We start from the raw sequence: 26,659 nt of genomic DNA on the forward strand, positions 1-26,659 counted from the left end.
GGCAATTTAAAAATGATTTCCTTTTTCTCTATAATAATAGAACAGTTATTGATCTGAACTATGATGCATAAATCCATATTGGTGGCAAAACATTCACATTGTTTAGGTACGGAGATCCAAAGTATGTACATGTATGCAGAAAATCCCAGGTGCCAAGCACTCTGGATAATAGATCCTATACCTGCATATTTTGGCTTCATGACTCATTTAACCTCAATAAATGCTAGGCAGACTGTGGAAATGTGGATCTTTCCTAAGAAAGACCTTGTGATGTGATCAAATTAACAAATGACTCACTTATCTTGTTTGTCAAACAGGAGACAACCATCTTACCTTTAAAGTGGAATACGTATAGGGATAATGGTAGGCAAAATAACAGACATCGTCTTTATGCTCAAATGTTACGGTAAATGTGAGAGTATAGTATGACTTTCCCTTTTGACCTCCAGTTGCTAGTGAACTTCTCGAAAAGTGATTCCTATCAGAAAAAAAAAGCATTAATCTCACTCTTAAAGCAATGCAGCAGAAGTCAGTTCTCCTCCAAGTCAGACAGCTTCTGCTAGATTGTTTCAGGAGTCAGAGACATAGTTGTGGAGAATATAAACATCTAGACACATACTACTGTCACTAGGAAATACATTAACAAAATAACTATGAAAACAATCAGTATCCGTAATGAATGTGTTGGGGACTGGTAAATTAGTCTCCCAGTATTATTAAGCAGGCAGTCCCCTGGTGTTATAGATGCCTAGCTGGGTCCTAAAATACAGTTAGGAGGGGGACCTGTTCTTATTCCTGATTAAAGCTATGCCTCTTGGTGTTCACAATAGTGACCAGTAGATGGCACTGTGTGAAAGTATAAAGTCTTGGGCAGCCATATGCTCAGGGTCCATCTATAGTAGGTCCATCTATAGCTAGCGCTGACCTGAGCAGGCAGACAGAGCTCAAGTGGAACCTAGACAGGTCAGGTCTAGGATAGGCTACTCAATTTAAGAGGTCACTCTAGGAGTGACAGATAGACAGGCTATTTAGCTGAGCAGCTTGAGGCTCTTCTGAGGAATGTGAGTGGGATTATGATCCCAGGTACCAATTGCCCAAAAGTAGGGACTAAGTGTACAGACCTAGGGATGTGAGTTTCTCCTCAGGTTCCACTTAGGGAAAAGGCTGAACGCTGGCTGTACCCCAATCGGTGTACCCCAAGTGTTGTGTACATTGTCCCCATCTCTGTGCAGACAGCTACTGACCAAAGGTGCTGTGAGTATATGCCTATCCACTGTTCTGTATGATCCTGCTTGCTCTGTATGTACACTCCACTGTGGATGTTCTTGTACAATAAATTTGTTCATTGGTTAAATTATTAGAACTGGCACCCAATTATTGCACCCTGTATCAAGTTACAGTTGCACTACACCCTGCCTCCATACGGTTTGCAAAGGCTTACTCCCTAAGATTTAAGGTCTCATCCGGAGCACAGTATTGGGAGTGGAGCTCATAGTCAGAGAACGGTGCACTCAATTTACTATAGCGCTACAAATGTATATTGAAAAGCTACCTTGACTTACATTGTAAAAGTTTTTCAGTGGAGGACCCTTTTAAAAATAAAATAAATGTAATTAAACACATTTACAAAACAAAAATAAAAATTGGGTAACACCACACAGCCATTGGCTGCCTCTTATTAAGCAATTACTTTCTCGGCCCACTTGTCCTTTGGGTGCATGTCTTTGAGTCTGTTCACAACAGCTCCCCCATAGTGTACAAATGTATATCCATTGACAGCACTCCAATTTCTTTTAAAACCGCCTTTAATGATTGCAATTATTTGCATAGCAGAACAGCAACACAATGCGTTTGGAGTTGTACACCACATGCTTGACAAAGAGTGGAGTGCTTCTCGAAACGTTGCATCGTGTTGCTGTTCTGCTATGCAAATAACTGCAATCATTATAAGTGGTTTTAAAATAAATTGGAGTGCTGTCAATGGATATACATCTGCCTCTTATTAACACAGATGGGAAGGGCCTGACAGCATCTATAATGTTCTAAATATGTTCTAGTTTTCTGTAAGGCTTATCTATTCAAGTGAATGGGAGGCAAGTAGGGTTACTTTTGGTTGCTTGCCCACCAAATGAAATGTGCCAAAAGAAGAAACATAAAAAAATAAACATACAGTATATTTGAACCTGAAACTTAAAGGGATACTGGCAGTGCATCAGTTAATAGTTCTGCTCCATCAGACTTCTTTACTGAAATCCATTTTTTAAAAGAGCAAATTGATTTTTTATATGTAATTTTGAAATCTAACATGGGGCTAGACATATTGTCAGTTTCCCACGTGCCCCCAGTCATGTGACTTGTGCTCTGATAAACTTCAGTCACTCTTTAATGCACTGCAAGTTGAAGTGATATCAATCCCCTCCCTTCAATCCCCCCAGCAGCCATCAGCATAACAATGGGAAGGTAGCCAGATAACAGCTCCCTGGTAGATCTAAGAACAGCACTCAATAGTAAAAATCCATGTCCCACTGCAACACCTTCAGTTACATTCAGAAGGAGAAACAATAGCTTGCCTACAAGCAGTTCCATCCTGAAGTGCTGGCTCTTTCTGACAGCACATGACCAGTCAAACTGACCAAAAAATTGCTGCCTACACACCAATATTACAACTAAAAAAAATATAAACTTGTTCGTTAGGAGTTAGATTCTGCATCGTAGAGTGAATTATTTGCAGTGTAAACTGTAATTTAGAAATAAAAACTACACCATCAAAATCATGACAGTATCCCTTTAAAATGAATTATTAAAATAGGTATAGCCACAAGAGAGCACTCAGATTGGGTAATGTATTACTTGTTCAGCAGGAGTTGAATGAATATGACTTGTGGGGCACATGATTTTTGCCTGTTGTTTTAAGAAAAACCTGTTTTTTTAATTTCTTGACATGGGTGTATAATGCAACTCTAAACAACCTAATAAGTACAGTTTAAGTTAATTGTTATAAACATCTCTGTGTTATTTATTTTTGCACCAAAGCATTATCATTTTAAAATACTAAACTAGGATAAGATAGGAAAGAATAGGATAAAATAAGTAATTTTAGCATAAATTTATAGGGCAATTAAAAACTTTTTAAACCCTATCCACTGGATAGTAAATGCCAACTTACTTGTAATAACAGATATCGGTACCAACACGATACCACCAAGGCCTGGATGCTAATGCTTCCTGCACAGAATACATTAGAGGCTGCATACCTTAAAAGATATGAATTGTAAATATGGTTGTTAGTCATAGATCCAAAACAAAAGCCCTAAACAAGGTGTTGATTGTGTAATGTTTGCATCAATGAATTTGCTTGACTAAATCACGTAATACAAGAGCGTTTTCAAAAAAGAAATCAAGTTGCACGATTGAAATTGATGCTCGATTTTTAGCAACTTTTTGTTGCTAAAATTATATTTGGGTTCGGGATTTCGGTCAAATTTTTTCAAGAAAAAGTCAAAGTTTTAGTAAATAAGCCTTCCCGTGTTTTTTTTTTTTTTTTACATAACATAGATACAGTCTGAAAGTTTGAAAGTGAAATACATATTAAAGGGGTGCTAATCCTTTTTTATTAATGGCCATATTTATCAAGGGTCGAAATTCGAATTTGAGAAACTTCCAAATTCAAAAAGACCAACTGAAATTAAGTCAAAGTTTTTTTTTGGCCAAATAGGTCCGTTTTCGATTGAATCGGTCCATATTCGGCCGAATTCGAATCATACGAATCGAGTTCTTCCCAAAAGTCCACCAATTGACTCCAAATAGGTTCTACGTGGAGGTCACCCATAGGCTACAACAGCAATTTGGCTTGTTTAAAAAGTAAACTAAAAATAGCTCGAAATTCGAATTTTTAGAATTCAAAAATTCACCTCGACCAAGTAAGATATTTTTTTATTTGCATTTGCATTAGACATTGTCTTGCAAATCATTTTTAAGTCTGAAAATATTGGCTTAACAGCTTGTTCCAAAGTAATGCAAAGTTACATAAAATAGCAGAAGAGGAGCACTCCAAGTGAGACAATATAAAAATGTGTTTATTTGAAAGTTAAAATGCACTCACATCAAAGCTAATGAATAAATAACTCTGAACATCCCTTCTGCTTCATCATGTTTGGCGCTCAAATAGTGCTTAATCTAGAGGCACTTTTATTCATTTGCTTTGATGTGTGTGCATTTCAGCTTTCAAATAAACACATTTTTATATTACGTTGCACTTGGAGTACTCCTCTTTGCAGTTTTTAGGTTCCTTCCTTTGTGGAATGGAAAAAGGTTGCACAACTATCACCTGATCAAGTGTAGCAGCTTCCAACCCAGAAGTGTGCCAGAGCTTAGCTGGAAGGAGTTTGGTGGGCCATTTGAAGGCTACAGACATCTATTTTGTTGTACAGTTATAAAAATAGAAGCATTACAATAGGAAACTAAACAGCACTCCCTATTCTGCAGTACAGGTATCAAAATGTACAGTACATTCAAAAGTTGGCCATTGTTTATGAGTTTTCTCTAAAATAAAAAAATAACAGTTTACTGACCCCTTGAAATGGTCTATACACAACTTGGGTCTATAAAAAAGCCTTTTTAATTGGAAGGAGTTTTCATTTTTTTTTGTGTACATTTTCTTTATAACCAAACAGCACTCACACAACTTACCACCACACAATCCTTCTCAATATTATTGAAATCCCAGCAAATGATTCAAGGACAACACCCTTCGAAAAAAAGGGTTGTCCCTGAAAAGTTTGCTGGGATCTCAATAAAAAAAGAATTACACAGTGTAAAGTTGTGACTGACAATAATTTGGTTTATGCAAACAAAGTAGCTGAAATAGCAAACAGAGCACCACCTACACGTGGACTAATCACAACAGCTATACACAGGGACTAATGTATTATTCTAATATGAATGTAGCTTTTATTTAAAATAAACATGACATAAATAAACGCAGACATGAGATTCCCATTTCCAAAGAATATTCTGTCACGGAACAAGTGACAGGTTAGTAAAATTCAGTATAGTAAACATTTTCTGAACAACTTATATATTATACCTATTATTCTAAAGGTTCTGCACGTTGAAAAGCCATAAATGATCAATAACGTTTTTGATCAATCTTGTGCAGCACCTACCATAGTTAAATTGGCTGTTGGACTTCTCGCAATTGATTATGTTGAAACGATAAGCAACGCCTGGCCTCATGCTGCTCACTTCAAAGTAAAACCATTGATGGTAATGGTTGCTGTTTATATCCGAATTCAAGGTAAGATCATATTCATTTCTGGAAAATAAACCATATGTGCAGTTTGTGTCTTTCTAACAGGGCTTTTAAAACTGTGAAGGTTGCAGGGTGCTCTTACTTTCTTATTTGAATGACTTTCCGTAAGTTTCCAGATTCAAATTTTGAGTTAAACTTAAGAACGTCAATCTCATCCTGTGCAGAGCAACTAGGAAGCAATGAGAAGAACAAGGCAGTTTAATGCTATCATTTTATGATGGAGGTGTATGCAAAGGATTCATATTTTTTGCAGGCAAATTCTACATTCTGAATATAGTAGATTATCCTATCCTTAAATCTATAAGGGTAATTTTTCTCATTGGTGCGGTGCAAGAGCGTTAAGGGGCACAAGAGCATGCCCTCGCAGACAGCAAAATGCAGCATGTACAATGCAAAAAAAATGGCAGTTTTTTTGCTATTTGCACATGGCATATGGCTCTGTAAATTAAACTTTACACCTCACGGAACAGTCTATGCTTTGCATATGTGTCAACTATTTGTAACTGGTATAGCAGCAAACTTGGTGTTGGCCAAGTTTTTAAGACACGGCAAACCCCATCTAGATCTAGGCCCCTAATTAAAAATATAATTATGAGTGGTCCCAATCTGACATTTCTAATTATTTCCAGGAACACATGATGCTCAAAGACAAATAACTATTAACTATATGTTTCAGCTGAACCACAAAGCATAAAAGAACCTAAATCATTTTTACACAACTAGTTGGACCAACGATTGCAAGCAGGAATGCTTTAAAACCTGGGGTTCTCTGGATATGGGCTCTGTCCATAATTTGGATTGCCGTGACATAGCTCCACTAGAAAATCATTTAAGCATTGAAAAAAACTTGATGGGATTGTTTTATCCTCCAATAAAGATTAATTATATCTTAGTTGGGATCGAATACAAGGTACAGTTGTATTATTAAAAAGAAAAATTAACTCATTTTTAAAAATGTAAATTTTTTTACTAAACTGGATTCTATGGGAGCTGGCCTCATCATTCTGAGTTTTCTAAATAACGTGTTTTCAGATAACAGATACCATACCTGTAATAACATCTGTCTTGACTATCATTATGTTGAATTAATATTTAAATGACATTATATGTATTTAGGCATGTAATCTTATCTATTATTATTAGACTGTGTCTCTTTCTTGGATACTGTTCAGCTCAGCTGAATATATATGTTATCGTATGTAAGGCACATAGAAAAAAATAGCTTGTAAATATTTTTTGAATTTTTTTGGTTAATATCAATGTATTTTCAGTATGTATTACAACCAGCGATGCATTTAGGTCTGGTGCCACCCTAGGCAACACTGAACTCTTCTAGCAGCGACCCCAAGTTATGGAAGTGAAGTCACTTCCTATTTGAGCGCAGCTGGCCCTATATCTCTCACACCTCCAGCTCCGCCAATGGAGGGTATTTTTTTATATTCCCCAAACAAATGTTTTCAATTATAGAGGCTGCCGCCCTAGGCACAGGTCTCGCATGACTATTAAATATGTCACAGATTACAACCACAACACTGTCTAATATCATTTGAATGAAACATCCTTTCTATATCCTGTAACATGTGCCTATCATATATATGGCCCTGGTAACAACCAATAACACTGTTCATATGATTGTGATGCCAACACTGAACTCTTCAAGTAACTCGGAAACAAGTAAAATTGGCACCTACCTTGGATTATCCAGATCATATACCACCCTGTCTATAATATCATTTGGATGAATCATCCTTTCTATATCTTGGAATATTTTTGACCTACCGATAAAAGAGAAAAATTTTCAACATATAATTTATATCAGGTTAGAAATTAAATATACAATACATATTTTCTAAGAAACAAAGAAAAATGGCCCAAGAATGCATATCTCATGTTTTAAATTAAGAATTGCCCATCTAACATCCAAGGGTTTTTAGGTCCCTTTATCACAATGAAAACAATGCAGCTTTGATTAAAATGGAATATGTCCCTCTGAAAGCAAAGAATATACATAGCATCAGTTCCCAAACGACTTACATTAGAGCTCTTTATTTCAGAACTAAATACAAAAAAATACATCATATAAAGCATTATAGCCTGACATTTAGGGGGTTATTTATCAAAGGTAGAAAAAAAATTTGAATGTCTAAAATTCGTTCAAATAGTCCCAACCCGAAAACTCAAATCAAATTTTCCTTTCAAAAAAAAAAACTTTTGCTGGTCAAATTTCTTTTGACGAGCAACAAATCTTTTTGATGTGCAACATTTTTTTTCTCCCATTAGTCTATGGGGCTTAATTTTCGCAGCAAAACTTGGCAAAAAGTTGTCTTATCACTACTATTAACATCTTCAAATAGTTTAAGGGACCTCTGTCAATGACTTCTACATGAACTATGCAGTTTTTAGGTGGCAAATATTTGAATTAGAACTGTTTAGAGGGTCAAGGTGTGATAAGCATTATTCCCCAAAAATGTATTCACTTTCTGATATCCAATGCTTTTGGATAATCCTTTATTATAAAGTGAGTAATATTTCAAACATATCAAAATAAATAAACATTTTCTATATATTGTGCACACATATAAACATATATACATAAACGTATATCTGGCGTTGATGATCTGTCCACTACTAAGTACTGGGTCTATATTTTTTGAGTCAAGGATGTGATGCAGAACTTGTAATGGTTCGCATTTATAAAAACACAGGAAGTTGCAGATACTGAGACAAAATTATCCACTAACCTTTGAACACCATACGGTCTTTCCAACAGTCGCTCTTTAAAAAATGGAGGCACATGGCCAAAATAATCTGGATAGGCCACTTCTGAGTATTTTGGAACTGATTTAGTATTCTTTACAATCTCAATATAAAGTTCAGGGTCATGAAGAGGTAGTAAGTTGTCAAAGTCTGTCATTTCCATCATGACTTGTTCATCCAGTGGACTTGATTCTTCATCATCAGGTGCTATTCCAGAGCAACCGAATGGGCTGAGATGCATAGAATTTTTCTCGAACAAGCTGTTGCTACAGGAACTAGATGTTGACTTATTACATGAGTGAGGGAAATAATTAAGCTTCTCTTTAGCTGAAATACATCCATTTCTACATGGGTGGTTTCCAGAAGCTTTGTGCAGCGACAGTCTTTCAAGATCTCTCACAATATCATTACTGAAGTAGTAACAAGATGTGTCTTTGTTCCCAAGAATTTGTTTATCTAGAGTGTTCCCTTGGTTGGTAAAATTTTTTGGCATATCCAAAACAGTTGGTCTTTGATTACATTCATCTTCTAAAGAGATATTACTACTTCTCCTTGCCAAATTTTTCATGAAGTTTTTAGGCACCTCTGGCTGTTCTTCACCAGCAGTCGGCACAATAATAGGCCCACGCTTTGCCTCAGGCTTTGGTTTATTTGAAACCAGATCAAATTCCTTAATAAAGAACATAAGATTAATTTCTAGGATGCACAGTTGAAGTAATAATGCTTTCTTAACCCAAAATTATTTGTATCATCTGGACATTAAAAATAAGACCTTAAAATGGTTAAACACACCATTGCAAGGTCTGATTTTCCATATGTAGACAGCTCTAAATGTTTGCCTTGTCACTGTATACCATTTGCACATTTTCTTCTTTACATATAACCACAACACAACAAATGACAAAATTAATTCTAATTTTTATTGGTGGGGGGGGGGTAATGATATGATCTGCCTCTGCTGTGGAAGATCCAGTACCTGAAACAATATCTAATGGTTCAAAGTTGTGCCTGTGGAAATGTAAGCAATAATTAAGTTTGTAGAATGCCTGTGCAGTCTGAGAATACGATGATTGAATAACTACCTATTACACTCTCATTAAAACACCTAATCTCTCTAACATAGTACAGGTATGGGATCCATTATCTGTAAACCCGTTATCCAGAATGCTCCGAATTATGGAAAGGCTGTCTTTCATAGACTCCCTTTTACCCAAATAATCCAAATTTTTAAACATGATTTCCTTTTTCTCTATAATAATAAAACAGTACCTTGTACTTGATCCAAGCTAAGATATAATTATTTCCCTACTGGAAGCAGAACTAGCCTATTGGGACTATTTAATGTTTAAATAATTTTCTAGTAGACTTAAGGTATGAAGATCCAATTTATGGAAAGATCCGCTATCCGGAAAGCCCCAGGTCCCGAGCATTCTGGAAAGCAGGTCCCATACCTGTATTACAAATGTGAAATGGTAATAAGCACTTGGGGTGAATGATTTGAACAACAAATTAATGACTGTTGTTTTGAAAATCACTGAATATCTGCAACTTTAGACCTAATTTGTGATGTTCAACAGTGTGCAAAGTGGGGGGGGGGCTGGAATGGGCCATTTATTTGCACTTTGCCCACTATGTGGGGATTGTGCAAATAGCCTCAGGCCTCTGCCCTCCATTCCAGAGTTCAGAGACCTGTGTACTGTGGTTTGAACCAAACACTGCCTTGTGTCATTCAGACGTGCAAGTTACAGAGCGGCAGACATGTCTAGGGCGGGTAGAAAGGACATAGCTGTACTGTGCACCCTGATGCTGCTCTCTGTACTGAGTGCTAGATTTTTCAAGGGGGTGCACTTCTGTCCCTTAGTACTCTTGCACTTGGGCACCCAGGATCAAGAATGACCCATTTTGTGGGTTTATATATACCTCCACAGAAACACACACATACACATTTAAACACTTTGATCGCAGCATATCCTCCCTTGACACATATTCATTTTATGTCAAGTGAAATTTTATCAAGTTATTTTGGACATTTCAGTAAAATATTTACAGTATATTCGTCATTAGAGACTTTTGCTCACTAAATTTGAGATTTTGCATTTAGAATGCAGTACTGCAGGGCTGAGACAGAGGCGTTCAAGTAGCAACATATGCACTCAATATGAGCCCCACAAAAAATAAAATACACATTTTATTAATGTCCTTGTCAAAGTTGCTAACAAAGCTCAGCCAAACCCTTTCTGACAAACATTTTCAGCAACTCTGTGGCAAAGAGTACCCTTATCTATTTAAGAATGGAAAGCATTGAAATAGTCATTAAGTCTTGTCATTATTACAAACTGGTTAATAGTACTCAGAGGAAATGCCTTATTAGACAATAATCTCTAGAGTCAGAAATTGTAGGGTTGAAATAGGTAGGCACTTCATTATTTTTTTAATACACATATTGTTAAATTCTGTTTATATTAAAGTGTAAAGATGAGTTGTTTATGGAACTGAATTATAGTGAAAGCCATACCTCTACAAATATTGGAAACAGTGCAATAGTGTGTATTTCAGTCTTACCAGTATTACCTGGAAATCTTCTGTCAGCTCTGGGAAGAAGTGCTCGTACATTTTTAAATCCTCCAATGTCCGTCCCAATGCTTGCCCAGGTATGAGCTTAGTGATATCTGTTTCTATATCATCATTCTAAAAGAATAAGAACCAGGAAGATCCTTGACACATATAAAGGGTTATACCCATTATCAACTGTTAGAAATATTATTAGGAAACACAATATTAAAGCTAAAACTAAACCATAAAAATGAATATGACTAGAAATTCCATATTTTATATACTAAACTTTCTGAACCAACCTAAAGATTCAGCATCTCTATGGTAGTTATGATCCAGGCCAACAAAGTTTTCACAGGAGTTCCCTATCTTGGATTTTGTTAGGACTGTCTGTGAAATGCACATGCACAGGCTGCATGGCCTAAAAAACATTGTTGTAAGAGTGCAATAAAGGCATTTTAATTTAATTTATTCCATGATGCGGATGCACTTTGCTTCTGTGAAACGCACACGTGTAGTATGCTTGAGCAGCTGCTGAAAAGCTAAGCTTATGGGTTGTTGCAAATCATCAAGAAGAAAATGAGGGTTGTTTGTCATATAAGCTGATGCTACAAAGGTGATTATTATCCTAATGCTAATTGTGCTGGTTTCTGAGCTGCCATGTACCAATAGTATGAATTATTTACTAATCAGCCTTATATTGTCACACTATATATATTTAGTATATTGTGTGATGGTCACCAAGCTCAAGAACTGACAGCAGCACAGAATATGCTGTTCAGCAGAAAAGAAGATCTTTCCTGTTAAAGGGCTGAGGTTGTATTCGGCTGGTACAGAAGCCCAGAACATAATGTACAACATTTCTGTCCTATATCTTTAGTTAAACTTTAGTCCTCCTTTAATTCGGATTATCATTGACATTTACAATTTTTTAGATAATGGCCAATTCATCATTTTGAACTACAGTTCTCAAGTATCCGTCATAAAATGAAGGTTATATTGTTACTTATAACTTATAGGCATGATAACACTTCAGGATATGCCATTACTGAGGCTGGGCAAGTAGGAGTACAAAGGGAGAATTACTTAGGACTGGAAGTCCAACAGTAACTTACTAAAAGTGCAAATTTGTGCATATTCATGGACATTCATATGATCACTGACCTTACAGATCTGGTCACTATCTTCATTTTCTGCCTCAGCTTCTGTCTCTGCTTCAGTGTCCTCATTGTCATCACTCTCATCTACCACATCATCCACTAAGTAAAAGGCTTGGTTAGATAAGCAAACATTCAAACAAACAAAAGGGCATTCCCCTTAAAGTTAACTTTTTTTGTAATGTAGAAAGTGATATTGTAAGGCAATTTACAAATGGTATGTGCATTGTTTTGTTTTTAAGTTATTGAGTTTTAAATCATGACTTCATGACTTACTAACACTCACTGAAACATAATTAAAAAGCTACTCTGTATCTTCAACAATGTATTAGTTACTAATGTTAATGGTGACTTTTACTTTAAATATATCCAGATATGTTCCCAAATGTAAAAAAAAGTCAGATATCGGATGTTTATTATGTGAACCCATATACAATTTAAGTAATGCTCCTCTATTTCTATGTGTAGAATAAGGTACTTTATGCTTTCAGTGTTCAGTAGAGTGTTTTAGAATGTCAGGTTGATTTGGCTTGCATATTTCTGACAAAACACATTGCAATACTTTTTTCCTTTTGGTTAGTGTTGTTACAAATAAAAGCAGTTTTAGTGTGCACACATTCTACAAAGGCAGTCAGTTTAGGAGGCTAAATTGACTACATGTATTTACTTTTAATATAGAAAACACCGAATAGAAATGCCTTATAACCCTATTAGAAGTATATCCATTTGAAGAAAAGTACTAAACACTGATTGTTTTCCCCATAAAGTTTTCTGTCTGTTAATCAAATGACAAACAGTAGGATGTCATTCAGGGCCTCAAAACACATAACAATGAATACTGGTTTTCAGTTGTGAATGATAGATTTAGCATTTTGGATTTAGCTGTCCTTGTAAAGAGGTTACAGTGGCCAAATTATTCAAATGCAGCTAACAGTGAGTTACCTTCTGGAGGCATGCTATAAAGCAGTGCAACAGGTCCACTTGTAGGCATGATGGGGAGTTGAAACTGAAAAGCACTTTTGATTGTTGGCAATGGAAGACGGTTTTTTGGAAAACATTTTCTCATAATTAAGCTTGAAGTGTTGACAAGTGGATCTAATGTTCTAACAGTCTGGCATTCCTAAAAAAAGAAAAGAAATGTGCCATGATTCAGATAAGTCCAGTGTTTTCTGCAGATCCATAGTTTAGGGTGAAGACACACAGAGCTACTAGCAGCAGCTACTTGTCACCGCAACAAAATAGACAATAATGATAATTGGCTTTGCTAAGACACTATGGGCAGATTTATCAAAGGTCGAAGTGAAATTTCGTAGTAAAAAAACTTCACATTTCTAGCTATTTTTTGTGTACTTCCAATTTCGATTCGAAATTCTAATCGAAATTTATCATGTACTGTCTCTTTAAAACTTTGACTTCGACCATTCACCACCTAAAAGCTGCCGAAGTGCTGTTTTAGCCTTTGGGGGGCCTCCTAGAACCTATATGGAGGCAATTGGTGGAGTTTGACAGATCAAAGTTTTTTGGGGGAAAACTGAATCGAAGTAGATCGAAGGTGCCATTCCTTCGACCGTACGATTCGAATAAGGACCACTTCGACCCCCAAAAACATTCAACCTCTATTCGGTTGGTCTTTTTGAATTCGAAGTTTCGAAGTTTTTTTTAACTTCAAACTTGGACCCTTGATAAATATGTCCCTAGGTATGTTTTTTCAGAGGCAATTCTCAGTAGCTCCGGAGGCACTAGTAGCAGTATTTTTTGGGTCTACAAAATTCCCTGCCATAGACAATACTGAAAACTGCCTCTGCTAAAACACATGTAGGGGCAGATTTACATAGGGTCGAATATCGAGGGTTAATTAACCCTCGATATTCGACTGACGAATGTAAATCCTTCAACTTCGAATATCGAAGTCTAAGGATTTACCGCAAATAGTTCGATGGAACGAAAAATCGTTTGATCGATCGATTAAATCCTTCGAATCATTCGATTCGAAGGATTTTAATCCATCGATCGAACGATTTTTCTTCGACCTTCAAATTGTTAGAAAGCCTATGGGGACCTTCCCCATAGGCTAACATGGCACCTCTGTAGGTATTAGGTGGCGAAGTAGGGGGTCGAAGTTTTTTTTAAAGAGACAGTACTTCGACTATCGAATGGACGAACGATTTTTAGTTCGAATCGTTCGATTCGAAGTCGAAGTTCGAAGTAGCCAATTCGATGGTCGAATTAGCCAAAAAAATCATTCATAATTCGAAGTCTTTTTTCTTCTATTCCTTCACTCGAGCTAAGTAAATGGGCCCCGTAATGTCTTGGCAAAGCCAATTATCACTATTGTCTAGTTTGTAGCAGTGACAAGTAGCTGCTACTAGTTGCTCTGTGTATCTTCACCCTTAAAATGAGAAAGAGAAGTTTACATTTCATTGGTTCTAACATTTCTCACATATGCTGAGTGCAGTTTACTCTGCGTGGTGTTTAAACAATTACAAAAATAAATTGGCCTTCTACATTTTTTGATATAAGCTTGTCCTCTTTCTTCTGGATTGAAATATTCTGCAAGAATTAAGGCAGAAAGGTGCACTTATCTTAATAATTTAACAATTTAATAATTAATCAAGGTAGGAGAAGCATTTTATCGTGCTTATTTTATTAACGAACACAACAAAAGCAATGCATAGCAAACAGATTTTTAGTCAAATGTGTATTTAGCCAATCAAATCTGTCGATTTCACTATAGGCTATTGCACTTCTACACACTGGTCCTATATTAGTGAGTTTGAAAGGGGCAGATTTATCAAAATGTGAGTTTAGAACTCACCACAGAAAAACTTACTCAATTGCTATTTATTGCTATGGGATTTTTAGAATCGTTTTTATCAATGGAGTTCACCATTTAATAAATATGATTCTAAAAATCTCATAGGAATGAATAGAAAGAGAGTTTTTCTGTAGTGAGTTCTAATCTCACATTTTGATAAATCTGCCCCCAAGAGTCTTCATATATAATGATGGACGAATTTTGATCCAATTCTCATGGCCAAAAATTAGCAAACTGCTTAAATTTGCCAAAATGCATTGAAGTCTTTGGCCGAAAACTTTTTGAATTCAATTCCTGTTTTGCAATCTCTGGATATGTCAAATTAGCTAGCAGATAAGTGTAAATGTATATACCAAATAAATGATGTCATAAGATGCAATATATAAATCAACTTGCTATATATATCTGACAGTAGTACTCTGTGAGTGCAAAGTATTTGTATTCAAGTCATAGTCTATCCAATAAATATAAGAAATATATCAAAGTAAGGTATCACACTCTCCAAAGCGCTTTCAATGTGCAGAAAAATCCAATTTTTTTTGTGAGCTTTACAAAATAAACAAAAGATTTAAAATGTATACTTTTTTCAGAATTTAGAGTGCAGCCATTGTATATATTTTGGCACTATATAGCATTACAGATTAGAGGCATATTTATGCCATAAAAAGGTACATTTTGTACCAACAGCTAGAAGTGAAGTTATCCAAGAGCAATGCCTACCTGGGATGTGTTATACAGAGTTTTCATGCCGTTAGCATCAACAAAAGCTTTTCTGCCTATTTTGATATTTGTAATATTTCTAAGACACTGTAAAATTCCTTTCCTGATCAACATGTGCCTGTGCCTGGTGTCATGGCGATGCCAGTCCGTATAAATAGATAGCAGTGACTGAACATATCCTCGGTCAACAGCTTTTCTGGCATTTGTTCCTTTATCAATGAAAATAGAAATAATGGTTTAGCTTGTTCCTTAATTTGATATACTATAGACACTATAGACAAAAGTTTAGTATCTATCTCAGTATCACAGTATCGTATCACATATGCTGATAGTATATATTGCATAGGTGCACATTAAGAAGCCCAATAAAGCACCTCCATCAAAACTTTTTTTATAGGTCACAACCATTAAATGTAATAGTTCAATTGTTCATTATACACAGAAAACAATCCTTTCCTACATTGTAAGAATCTTTGAGAGACACGATAGTAAAAACATAAAAATACAATGTGTGGTTCTCATAAAAATATAAAAACATTAAAATACAGTAACCTTAGTGGTAAAATGTGACCTTACATAGGGTTTAATGTAAAGGGTCAGTGCAAAGCGGTCTGTTGGATATGTTCTTTGATGAAAGTGATAGAAATAAGCATACCCACAGGGAGGTTCAGGATATTTCAATAACAAACCTTAACTTTGCAATCTTCTATTTGAACACAAAAAAACAAAGAGCTACTGTATACCTTAGGCGACAACAAAACAAATTTGCAGAAAACCAGGTGATATATGTGTTACTATAGTACTAATAATATAGTACTGTATATTTTTGTGGTTCTTTAATAAGCACCAAAAGGACAACATTTTATCCTGTAAGACATTAAATACAACAAAACACTATGTAATACATACAATACAATATGCAGCCTTCCCATAATTTGGTTCTTCCTGGATAATGGATACAGTTGCATGTACTAATTGTGCATGGTAAAGAACAATTTTACAAAACAGGAAACACTACACTTACTTGATTTTAACAAAGCAGCAAGAGTATCTAAAGAAACCCTGAAAAAAGAGAGAGAAAAGTAATTAAACAACTTATGCAGAATTGATTAAAGGGGATGTAAAGGCAAAAAAGTAAAATCCCATTTTTACTTTCTTTAATGAAGAAGACATCTATCTCCAATATACTTTAATTAAAAAATGTGTAAAAACCTGACTGTATACAGATAGGAAACTTCAGACGGTCCCTAACTGCTCTGCAGGGAAACAATCATACTTTCAAATGGCAGGGGGGAGCCCACCTTACTTTCCTGACCTCGACCAGCTTTGTGTGTTTCCTTATAAAGCAGCCAGCAACTGTGTAGAGTTTTTTTTTTATCCAGAGACCCAGTGCAGTCTGCATATCCTGATTATTAATAGTGTAAGGTTGCGGGCGAGGAGAGCATTAAGAAGAGCTCAACCCAGACCCGCCCGCGAACCGGAAAGGTGGGTAAGAGGTCGGCCCAAACCCGCATGACCCACGGGTCCCATGAGTGTACAATTTATGGCTGTGAGAATAAATTACATTTAAACGTATTACTCTAAAAAGTCTAACATTGTATTGGAGCTGCTACTGGAATATAAGAGTCAACTAATGATTTATAATGAGACCATTAGAACATATGCAAGACGACTAGCTAAAAATGAAACTGTATGATATAAACCAGCTAAACTAGACAAAATCTGCCCAGGAGATCCATTTATCATAAGCAGAATATAGAATATAGTTTGTGAGAAGAATTTCCAGCATTGTGACACTTTTTATGCTGAAACCGTTACAATACTGTTATATAAACAAACACTCTATGAACAAATATCAAGTTTTCTGCTTCACCCAACCTTTAAAGAAAGACCATTCTATGCTTAGATATCATTTGTGTCTTGAGTTTTGGGGAAAAAAATAAAATAGACAGTGAAGTGACATGGCAATGTCTAGAACAATGACAAGAAACCTAGTAGGCTTTTTTTTTTTTTAAGAAAAAAACACCAGGTACTATGTTTAATAAAAAGTTGGACAATTTTGCAAAATTATGCAATTTTGCAAGTCAACAACCTGGTCGTAGCCAGGTATATTGGTGTGGTTGCTTATAGTTGAACCAAGGGTACTCCAATAGAAGAAGATGGCTGCTCTTCTTTCTGAAAGTATACAGAACAACTTGTCTGCCAGCCTGGCAAACATCTGGAAAACTTGACAGAATTAGAGAATCTCAACTACTTCCCAAATTGCAGTATTATTGCATATGAAGAGATGTCAGAAGAAAAGGTATTTAGATGCATTTAAACATGTTATGCTATATAGCAATTTCACAAGAGAAAATACATATACTCACTTTATGAGGCCTGTGTTCCTTCTTGTAAATGGTCCAATTATCTTAAAGAAAATCTCCACTGCTCCATTTTTGCCAAGGTATGCAGAGTTAACAGCTTAGAAAATGTTTTAAAAACAATATAGATCACCAACAAAGCTTGTTTAGTTTTTTCCCCAAAAGAATGAACAACATTTCCCATAAGAATGAGCATTTAGCCAAGATACAGTATATGTAAATGGAAAATTTATATCTTTTAGGGAAGAATTACAGCTATAATTATTTACCCAAACAAGTTACTAAATCAGTTATTTAGAGTTTTTGAGTGTACAATTCTGAGAAACAGGGATAATATCCTTCACTTGCTAAAAGAGGTATCTCCAGCTATGAGCTGCTGTAAAAGTTTTAAGGATTCCCCCAGAATTTTTTTAGGCATGCACTGAGAGATGTTGGAACTTTATTATTGGCCAGGGGTGTCAGGTGGTAGTCCATAAAAGGGAGGGGATCCCTACAGTCACTTTTAACTTTTTATTATCAATACTTTGTAGTCCGACGTTTCCTAATGAGGACTGACTAGGGAATAGCTCTTATTTTTATTAACCATAATTAAAAGCAAAAGAGGCCATATTTAAACCAAAACAGGTACCACATTCATTTGGACAGTAGTGGATATAAGTTATTTATTGAAAAAAAGCCAACATTTCGAACACTACTGTGCTCTTTGTCAGGGACCCTTTTCATGTGACGAAAAGTCACGTGATTAAGGATTTGTACTTCAAGGCCAAAACCCTAGATTTGGTGCATCCCTAATAACATATTTATTAAATAGTCCATGCAGTTGTTAAATATGCGCAAATATGCCCAAATAAAATATTCTTCAAACAAGAGGTTAACTACTACCATTGCACATATTTTTTCTTTCATTACATTCCCCAAAAATATAGTGACCAGGATGCCCTGTTCATACTCTCACCCTCTCCTGCTTCTCTTGCATACATAGAATAGACCATCTTAAATGCAAATTTCCCATCCAGTTACTTACAGTTCATACAACAGACACGTAACACTTGCAGACAGGGAAGGATTAGCCTTGGATTTAGAAAATTCTGTTTCACCAAATGTAAAGATATATTTAATGCTCCACTAACACGTGCCTTTATTCCAAACTTCTTATCTGTGTAAAAATTAAAAAAGCAGACTTTTTACAACTATTTCCAGAAGGAGAATCTAATAAATAAATAGCTAAGACATTAACAATATCTTATTGTGTATACTATATACAATAATATAGACGGCATGCACCAAACCAAAAATAATCACCTTGGTGGCTTATGAAGATTCAGCATATGATCCACATGAAGCACTTGCAGTGTTTTGTGATCAAAAGCAACAATATTTCATTGGTATATTGACGTTTCAGTCTCCATCTTGGAAAGGTCTAAGTGGAGACTGAAATGTTGATCTACCAATAAAAATGTTTGCTTTGATCACAAAAGCCTGTGAGTGGTGTATTTTCGAGTGGAGAGTATACATATATATATACACTGTATTGTAGAAGGAACAGAAATACCAAAAAATTAAAGTGTTTTAAATTAATGAATAAATAACTTGTGCTGTCTGGCACTAATAAAACCAATTGCTTCAGAAAACTACTATAGTTCATATAAACAAGCTGCTTTGTAGCAATGGCGGAAATGGAAAAAGGGCATAGGTTAAAAAGTGGATGACAGATATCACTATTATGTTCTACAGAGCTTATCTGCTACAGTATGCAATACGAGCTTTTTCTCCTTTGAATGGCTGCCCCAATTGTTACACAGCAGCTTATTTACAATAATAATACTGGTGTTTCTGAAGGAAACACAGCAGTTTTACCAGTGCAGGGCAACACTGCATTATATTGTAATTACTTTAAAACACTTTCAATTTTGATGTTACTGTTACTTTAAAGGAGAATGCATAGTTTTGGACAGTGCTTCATTCAAACGTTATAACAGTAACATTTCTCTTCTATCATGGCCAGAGCCAAATGACTGCTATGATCTGTGATGCAGACAAAACAGCTGTTTGAATTCTGCTAATTACTGAGTAAAGTATCACCCAAAAATGTGATTAAATCAAATTAAACATCACTCGTTAACGAAAAAAAAAAGTTTAAACATAAACCTTTCAGGTGTGATTTAGACAGATATGTTGCCTGGGGAGGCCATACACTGCCTCCATATTCCTCTCCTTTGGTCTGTCCACAGAAGGAGTTTTCAGTAAGAAGGGATCATGCGTTCAATAAAACACAATAACGATACCAACCTTTTGGTCCAACTTTTGCAAGTAAACTATGAAGAACAATCATTAGCTCTTCATTTGAAGGAGTCTCCTTGCTGGCACTTAGCAGAAGTTGTAACAGTATCCGTGCACCCCCTTTTGATATCAAGGCATTGATTCGACGGCCCCCAGCTTTTCAAAAAAAGAAATGAAGATATTACTAAAATCTTGTTTATGGCACCATACTTCATCCTAATATTTGGTGCATTCATTCTTATGTAAATTAAAAAAAATGTGTCTAATAATCAAAAAGAGAAATAATAAGCAGGCCTGGATTTCAGTTTGGGTGCCACTAGGTCACAGGGTCCTTGCGCCCTTCCGTGTGAGTGCTCCCAAATGTGTACAGAAGAGTAAAAGAGCTGGGTGTCCCCAGTGCTCCTTAGAATGCAACTGGGCAGCAGGCCGCCCCTAAAATCTTGCTGCCCTAAGTATGGGCCTTTGTGGCCCCACAAAGTGGTGTCGCACCCCACATAACATTAATATCTAGTGAGGTACTCACTGCTGGGGTCACCTGTAACATCCCCAAATATCATAAAATAAAGTAGTAGCAGGGCACTCAAGTAGAAAAAACAACAATACTTAGAATTACATGTCAAAACACAACGTGTTTCGATCCCTCAAAAGAGGGGGTCTTCATCAGGGGAACTGAAAAAAATGCAGGCCTGCTATGTGAATAGACTCACATGAGAAAGCTTCGCCCCACCTTCCCAAAACTCGCTGAAGGGCCACAGACATAAATATCCAAACTTATACTGTAGCATAACCAGAAGATAACAGAAAAATTGAGTTCTGACATTTCAGGTAATACAGGTTCTTAAAAAGCAGAATACCGCAGCACTCAGAGATATGTATAAATCTGCTTTTATTGTAACTTATGGCAAGATCTCCGCAATGATTTGGACCATGTTGGTCATTTATTAAGCTAGCTTTGCTTGGTGATTTTATACATAGTCCTGAGTGCTGGATATGTGAATGGTGTTGGTGAACACAAATGAACTGCGGGCACCTGTTTCTGTAATCTATTTAATCTATTTTATGAATGATACTGCAATTATAGATTTATGTCATATGTTTCCATGATAATCTTACCAGTTGATGTCAGTTCGTTTAGAATGTTTAAAATATTCAATATTGTTTGAAAATCCCTGGTGTTCTATAAGATAAAAAATAGTTATGACATATTTGGACATATAGGATCATTTCTGCTGATATAATTGTATACATTTATGTACTTCCAGAATGCCTGTGTTTTCCTTCTAAAGCAGTTAAAGCTGCCTAAATTTCACAGTAGTTGTATTTTACTAGTTTGTGCAGAGGAAAACTGTATTGCTTTTATAAAATAATAACCTCTCTATTTACAGCTTGGGACTGCTTACTACCAGCTCTGGAGGTCCAAAAAAAATCCCATAAAACTTTGGTTTAAAAAACCTCAGTAATGTCTGTGCGAATTTCAAATACAGCAACAAAGCCTTCAGACCATATACAACATGATCTAGCTTATCCCTAAGCCTCTACAGGGTCAAACATTTCCTCTGCATTATAAAATTGGGTATCACTAGATAAAATCTAGGAAACCTTATAGGATCTGACCATTTTTATGTAAATAATATACTGCCAGTGTCACATAATGATACTGTGGGTCCGAAACGTTGCATCCGCAATAAACGAGCAAGGTTAAACCTGCTAGTAATACCCATGCTGTGCCGGTGTGTTCTGTGTCTACTACACACTAGGCCACAACATGGTGTCCCACTTGGAGACTATCCTAAAGCTGGCCATAGATGCAAAGATCCGATCGTACGAATCATCGTACGATCGGACTTTCCCATCTCCTGACCCGCCACTAACCATTCAGATCAAAGTCTTACCAGTCAGATCAAATAAAGTAGTTAAAGAACAGATCAGCAATGTTCTGCCCCTGACAGCAATCGTACGAAAGTTATGTCCAACCAAAGCTAGTGACAGTCTCCCACTGAAAATCGTACGATCGGCAATACACGCAGAGATATTATCGGCAGCCGACAGAAATCTTTTAACCGGTCCGATCGACCAAACGACTGATCTCCGACGGACGAAAAATGTCCGGACTCTCCACACACGGTTCGAAAATCGTACGAATCCTCGATTCGTACGATCAGATCTTTGCGCCTATGGCCAGCTTAAGTCTTTAATCCACCTTACTTTTTAATATTTTAGGGGGCTGGAGAAATAATGTTTTTTTCCTCACCTCCAGCGTATAGAGTATCACTTCTATACCAGTTGAACCTTTGGCTGTCATCTCTTTTCTTGTTTTTTCTAAGGAGAGGCAAGAAGCATCATTTCAAAAATCTAATTTTAGAGCAAGTATACAAGTAGAGAATACGATAAAAAAGGTATACACACACACACATATTAATACTTTCCTGTAAACAGTTACCATATAATTAGTTAATTCGGAAGAAAGAAAGAAAGAAAGAAAGAAAGAAAGAGAGAGAGAGAGAAAGAAAGAAAGAAAGAAAGAAAGAAAGAAAGAAAGAAAGAAAGAAAGAAAGAAAGAAAGAAAGAAAGAAAGAAAGAAAGAAAGAAAGAAAGAAAGAAAGAAAGAAAGAAAGAAAGAAAGAAAGGGCACTTTTCCTAACACCAAAATGTGGAAGTGTGTCTGTCCCTTTTAATGACATTCTTGAGCCTATGGCATAAGCAGCTTATGACCTACCTTGTTTTTCAGCCAGAAATTGCCTCTATAAATCTGTATATTATTTAGAATATTTCTCATTCATACATATACATATGTTGTTTAATGGGGGCCCTCTATACTGTAAGGGCACAGGCACAGTTCTGAGCATTTTCTCAACTGCTGGTCAAGCTTGAAAAATCCAATGCCCCATGTGTAAGTCAACGTTATGCAAACAGAAAAGGTTTACAGACAGAAGGGAAAATACTGGTTCTCCCAGTCTGAAGCTTGTCGCAAGCAGACAAGAGGGAAAAAGTAAGACTAGGACTAAGGGTAAGCAGAAGACAGTTTTAGAGGTAGCTGCCCATCACCCCCCTATTATTGCACCCTAGGCAGCTGCCTCTTCTGCCTACCCCTATTTCCGGCCCTGCAAGCAGTACAGAATGGTCAGTGTATTCTTTACTAACCATAAACCCCTGCTTAGGCTATGAGGCACTTGCAGAATTATCTTAAGAAAAAACGTAACAAGATAATTATAATGTGATAGTGATTCTATAAGCTGCAGTGAAATATGTTTGATTTTGCTATTTCTAGTAAATATTCTGTTGTAAATATAACTATTATCAAACAGAAATTCTAAAGTGCAGACTCCAAAATAAAGTTTCCTTTCATACTTACCTCTAAGATAAATAGGAAAATGGATATCAGGATTAAAAGTCATTACTATCAGCCAGGGAAGGTGCTGGACTGCATACAGCTTTCTGCACACCAGTTATGACATCCTGATATGTTCTGACAAATGCCAGCAGTCAAGCCCCACCTACTACTAATGGCACATAGCTTCTATCTCAAGTGAAATTATTTTTAGCTAACAGTTCATGTGATGTTTACAGTAAGTTGTAATGTATATAAGAACTTTATACATTTGTTCTCTATTAACTTTTTATATTTGCTTACTCTTTTATTTTTCAAAGACTTGAAAATTTCCCCAAATCCATCTATGTAACTTTCCAGTATATGTTTTCTCTTAAATATTTGTATTTTATCTATTACCACAGAGACTTGCATGTTCAGTAATTAGAAAGGAGAATGCTAAGATTAAGAAGAATTTATTTCTAAAACAAAATTTCTATATAATATATGATACATACTGGATTATTATGATTATTTTCATTATGCAAAGAAATAAAAAATGTTTGGGATTTGAAAAGTTTACTATGTGGAGTTCAGTGGCTAGTACTATTGTTCTTTTATGAAGAGAAGTTGATGAGGAGGAAAACTTTCTTCGGTAAGCAGTTCTACTGGATGTCCCAGCTGAAATGCTGTCTTACTAAGTAACATCCAAAAATACTTTCAAAATGAGGTTAATGCCAAAGTTTCTACCAAGTTAACAAAAGATTTACTCCTTTTACCTTGAGTTTGTGCCAAGTGAAGAATCTTTGCAGTAACATATCTTGTGTTATCTGTATCAAATAATGGAGCTTCTGCATTGACCTTTTCCAGCTGGGATAAAAGACTTTGAATCCGGGAATTGTTTGACAGGCTGAAAACAGAACAAAATGAAAATGTTAAACACAAGCAACAGAGCATAATTAGATTTTTACCTATTGTTTAGATAGGTAAAATCCTAGATGTTTAATTACAAAACATCTGTGGGTTTTTGTTATTTCATGAGCTATGAAGGCCGAACAGGGAAACTGAAGCTAATCCATGTTTGATCGTTGCATGGTGGATACTGTAATTTGATTAAGATGGCACGATAGGTTGTTATCAATGAGCATAGGCCATTGATACACTGTAGTACAACAGACCAACCTGTGCCAAAATAAAAAAAATCTAATTATAGCACCTTATGTGTGGTTACAGTTTCAGATTGAAAAGATTAGGGGGCCCATTTAATTAGTTCGAGTGAAGGAATAGAATAAAAAAAACTTTGAATTTCCAATGTTTTTTTTGGCTACTTCGACCATCGAATTGGCTACTTCGACCTTTGACTATGACTTTAAATCGAATGATTTGAACTAAAAATCATTCGACTATTAGATAGTTGAAGTACTGTCTCTTTAAAAAAAAACTTAGACCCCCTACTTTGCCACCTACCGAAGTCAATATAAGCCTATGGGGAAGGTCTAATTACCAGGTTAATTTTACAAAATTTGCCAAGTTATGAAAGTTTGAACACATTTCAGTGGCTTTTATGTGTTATTACAGTTTTGCTAATGAAGGTGAATTGCCCTTTAAGCAGCAGTAAGTTTCCCAAAAGACCTGCTTGTTACAATTACTTCTTTGCTTATCTTAAATGGTTACAATTGCTTCATTGCTTATCTTAAATTGTTACAAAAGTATAGAAGTGCACCTGCCATGTTTTCTGGGCTCTCTGCCAAAAGCCAATTAAGTTAGAAATTTTGTATCTTTTTCTGGCTGTTCAGAGCAGGAGATCAAAGAGAAAGTCGGGACATTTCAGTTGAGCCGCGAAAAACAGGACTGTTGGGAGGTATGATAAAGTACAAAGTTACATGTTACAGTGTTGCATAGCATGTAACAGAAATTATTTATTACTAATATCAGTTTCAGCCCCAATGGAGCATAAAAATGCTCATTAACTTTGATGTTGTATTCCTCTGGAGTTGTGTGAATATTTAACTTTATTTATTTGTACGTACTGTAATCTTGTAAAATACAAATTTATTCCTTTACGAGAGGAATGGAACATTCATTTGTGCAACAAACGCCCTTTCGGTGCATAAAATAAATCAGTAAAGACCCTTAAAATGGAGCATAGAACACAAGTGTAATACAAATTGTTCTTAGTTTAGAAAGCCTACAAGTAAAAAAACAAGAGTTTTGTTCTCAGGAACATATTATGCAGCCTTGGCAAAGAAAGTTCATTCTCTAGGAGTCTTTTGCTCACTGAGCAGGACCTAGCGGGGTCAGATAGTTTGGGGGGAACAGAACAGCAGCAGGATGTTGAGGCAGCTAGCTGGGTGACAGTTAGAAAATCTAAGGTGGGCAAAAGGAAAATGGAGGCTGATCCGGAGTTTATACATCGCAACAAATTTGCCAGATTGTGTGAAGATGATGGGAGTATGAACTCTGGATTGGCAATTCTAGATGGGGCTGATCTCTCTAACAGCCGGGAGACCAGTTTCTCTAGTAGTGGTGGGGAGGAGAGTAGAGTCAGGCCTAAGCAGATTGTGGTTGTAGGGGACTCAATTATTAGGAAAGTGGATAGGGTAATTTGTCGTCCGGATCGCTACAACCGAACAGTTTGCTGTCTTCCTGGTGCCAGGGTTCGGCATGTGGTTGATCGGATAGACAAATTATTGGGTGGGGCTGGGCTGTCTTAGTGCATATCGGTACTAATGACAAAATAAATGGTAGATGGAAAACCTTAAAGAATGATTTCAGGGATCTAGGCTCTAAGATCAAGGAAAGGTCTTCCAATGTAATCTTTTCTGAAATTTTGCCTGTGCCACGTGCAAGTTTAGGAAAACAGCGGGAGTTTAGGGAGCTAAATGCGTGGCTCAAGTCTTGGTGCAGGAAGGAAGGGTTTGGGTTCCTAGAGCACTGGGCTGATTTTTCGTTGGGGTACAACGTATACAGCCGTGACGGTTTGCACCTCAATGGAAGGGGGTCCGCGGTGCTAGGGGAAAGAATGGCTAAGAGGTTGGAGGAGTGTTTAAACTAGGCAAGGGGGGGTGGGTGAGATAAAGGATTATGGGGAAGCTAGTGTAGACGGGGCAGTGGGGTTAGTAAGGGGTCATGGGGGAGGAGTGAGGGGGGCATACAGTTTACCAGCTAAGGAGGTCCCTCTGTTACAAGGAAAACAGAATAATACTAACTTAACATATAATTCTTCACTAAGTAATGCACATTTCAAAAGTAAAAGTAGTAACCTCCGCTGTATGCTGGCAAATGCACGGAGTTTGTCAGGTAAAATGGGAGACCTAGAATTAATTGCATGCTCTAAAAATTATGATATAATTGGTATCACTGAGACCTGGTGGGATGAAACATGTGACTGGATTG

The 26,659-nt window shown here is 36.3% G+C and overlaps 1 protein-coding gene across 5 annotated transcripts in view; it reads right to left on the minus strand.

Moving 5' to 3' along the window:
- Window positions 1–26,659, minus strand: part of agtpbp1.S (ATP/GTP binding carboxypeptidase 1 S homeolog) — a 69,218-nt gene that overhangs the window by 23,502 nt on the left and 19,057 nt on the right. For 2 of the 5 annotated variants that reach the window (XM_041580155.1, XM_041580157.1), the window contains 17 exons: window positions 24,043–24,173; window positions 22,208–22,275; window positions 21,070–21,133; window positions 19,966–20,112; window positions 18,701–18,832; window positions 17,683–17,776; window positions 16,338–16,375; window positions 15,314–15,522; window positions 12,721–12,898; window positions 11,786–11,892; window positions 10,631–10,756; window positions 8,053–8,738; window positions 7,003–7,086; window positions 5,394–5,480; window positions 5,166–5,314; window positions 3,167–3,254; window positions 334–478 (listed from right to left, as the gene is read on the minus strand). In XM_041580155.1, coding sequence (XP_041436089.1) covers window positions 334–478; window positions 3,167–3,254; window positions 5,166–5,314; window positions 5,394–5,480; window positions 7,003–7,086; window positions 8,053–8,738; window positions 10,631–10,756; window positions 11,786–11,892; window positions 12,721–12,898; window positions 15,314–15,522; window positions 16,338–16,375; window positions 17,683–17,776; window positions 18,701–18,832; window positions 19,966–20,112; window positions 21,070–21,133; window positions 22,208–22,275; window positions 24,043–24,173 — 2,533 coding nt within the window. The remainder of the gene's footprint in view (window positions 1–333; window positions 479–3,166; window positions 3,255–5,165; window positions 5,315–5,393; window positions 5,481–7,002; window positions 7,087–8,052; window positions 8,739–10,630; window positions 10,757–11,785; window positions 11,893–12,720; window positions 12,899–15,313; window positions 15,523–16,337; window positions 16,376–17,682; window positions 17,777–18,700; window positions 18,833–19,965; window positions 20,113–21,069; window positions 21,134–22,207; window positions 22,276–24,042; window positions 24,174–26,659) is intronic. The other 3 variants (XM_041580156.1, XM_018243869.2, XM_018243868.2) reach the window with 3 other exon arrangements.

This window comes from Xenopus laevis, chromosome 1S (genome assembly GCF_017654675.1).
Source record: "Xenopus laevis strain J_2021 chromosome 1S, Xenopus_laevis_v10.1, whole genome shotgun sequence".
Lineage (NCBI taxonomy): Eukaryota > Metazoa > Chordata > Amphibia > Anura > Pipidae > Xenopus > Xenopus laevis.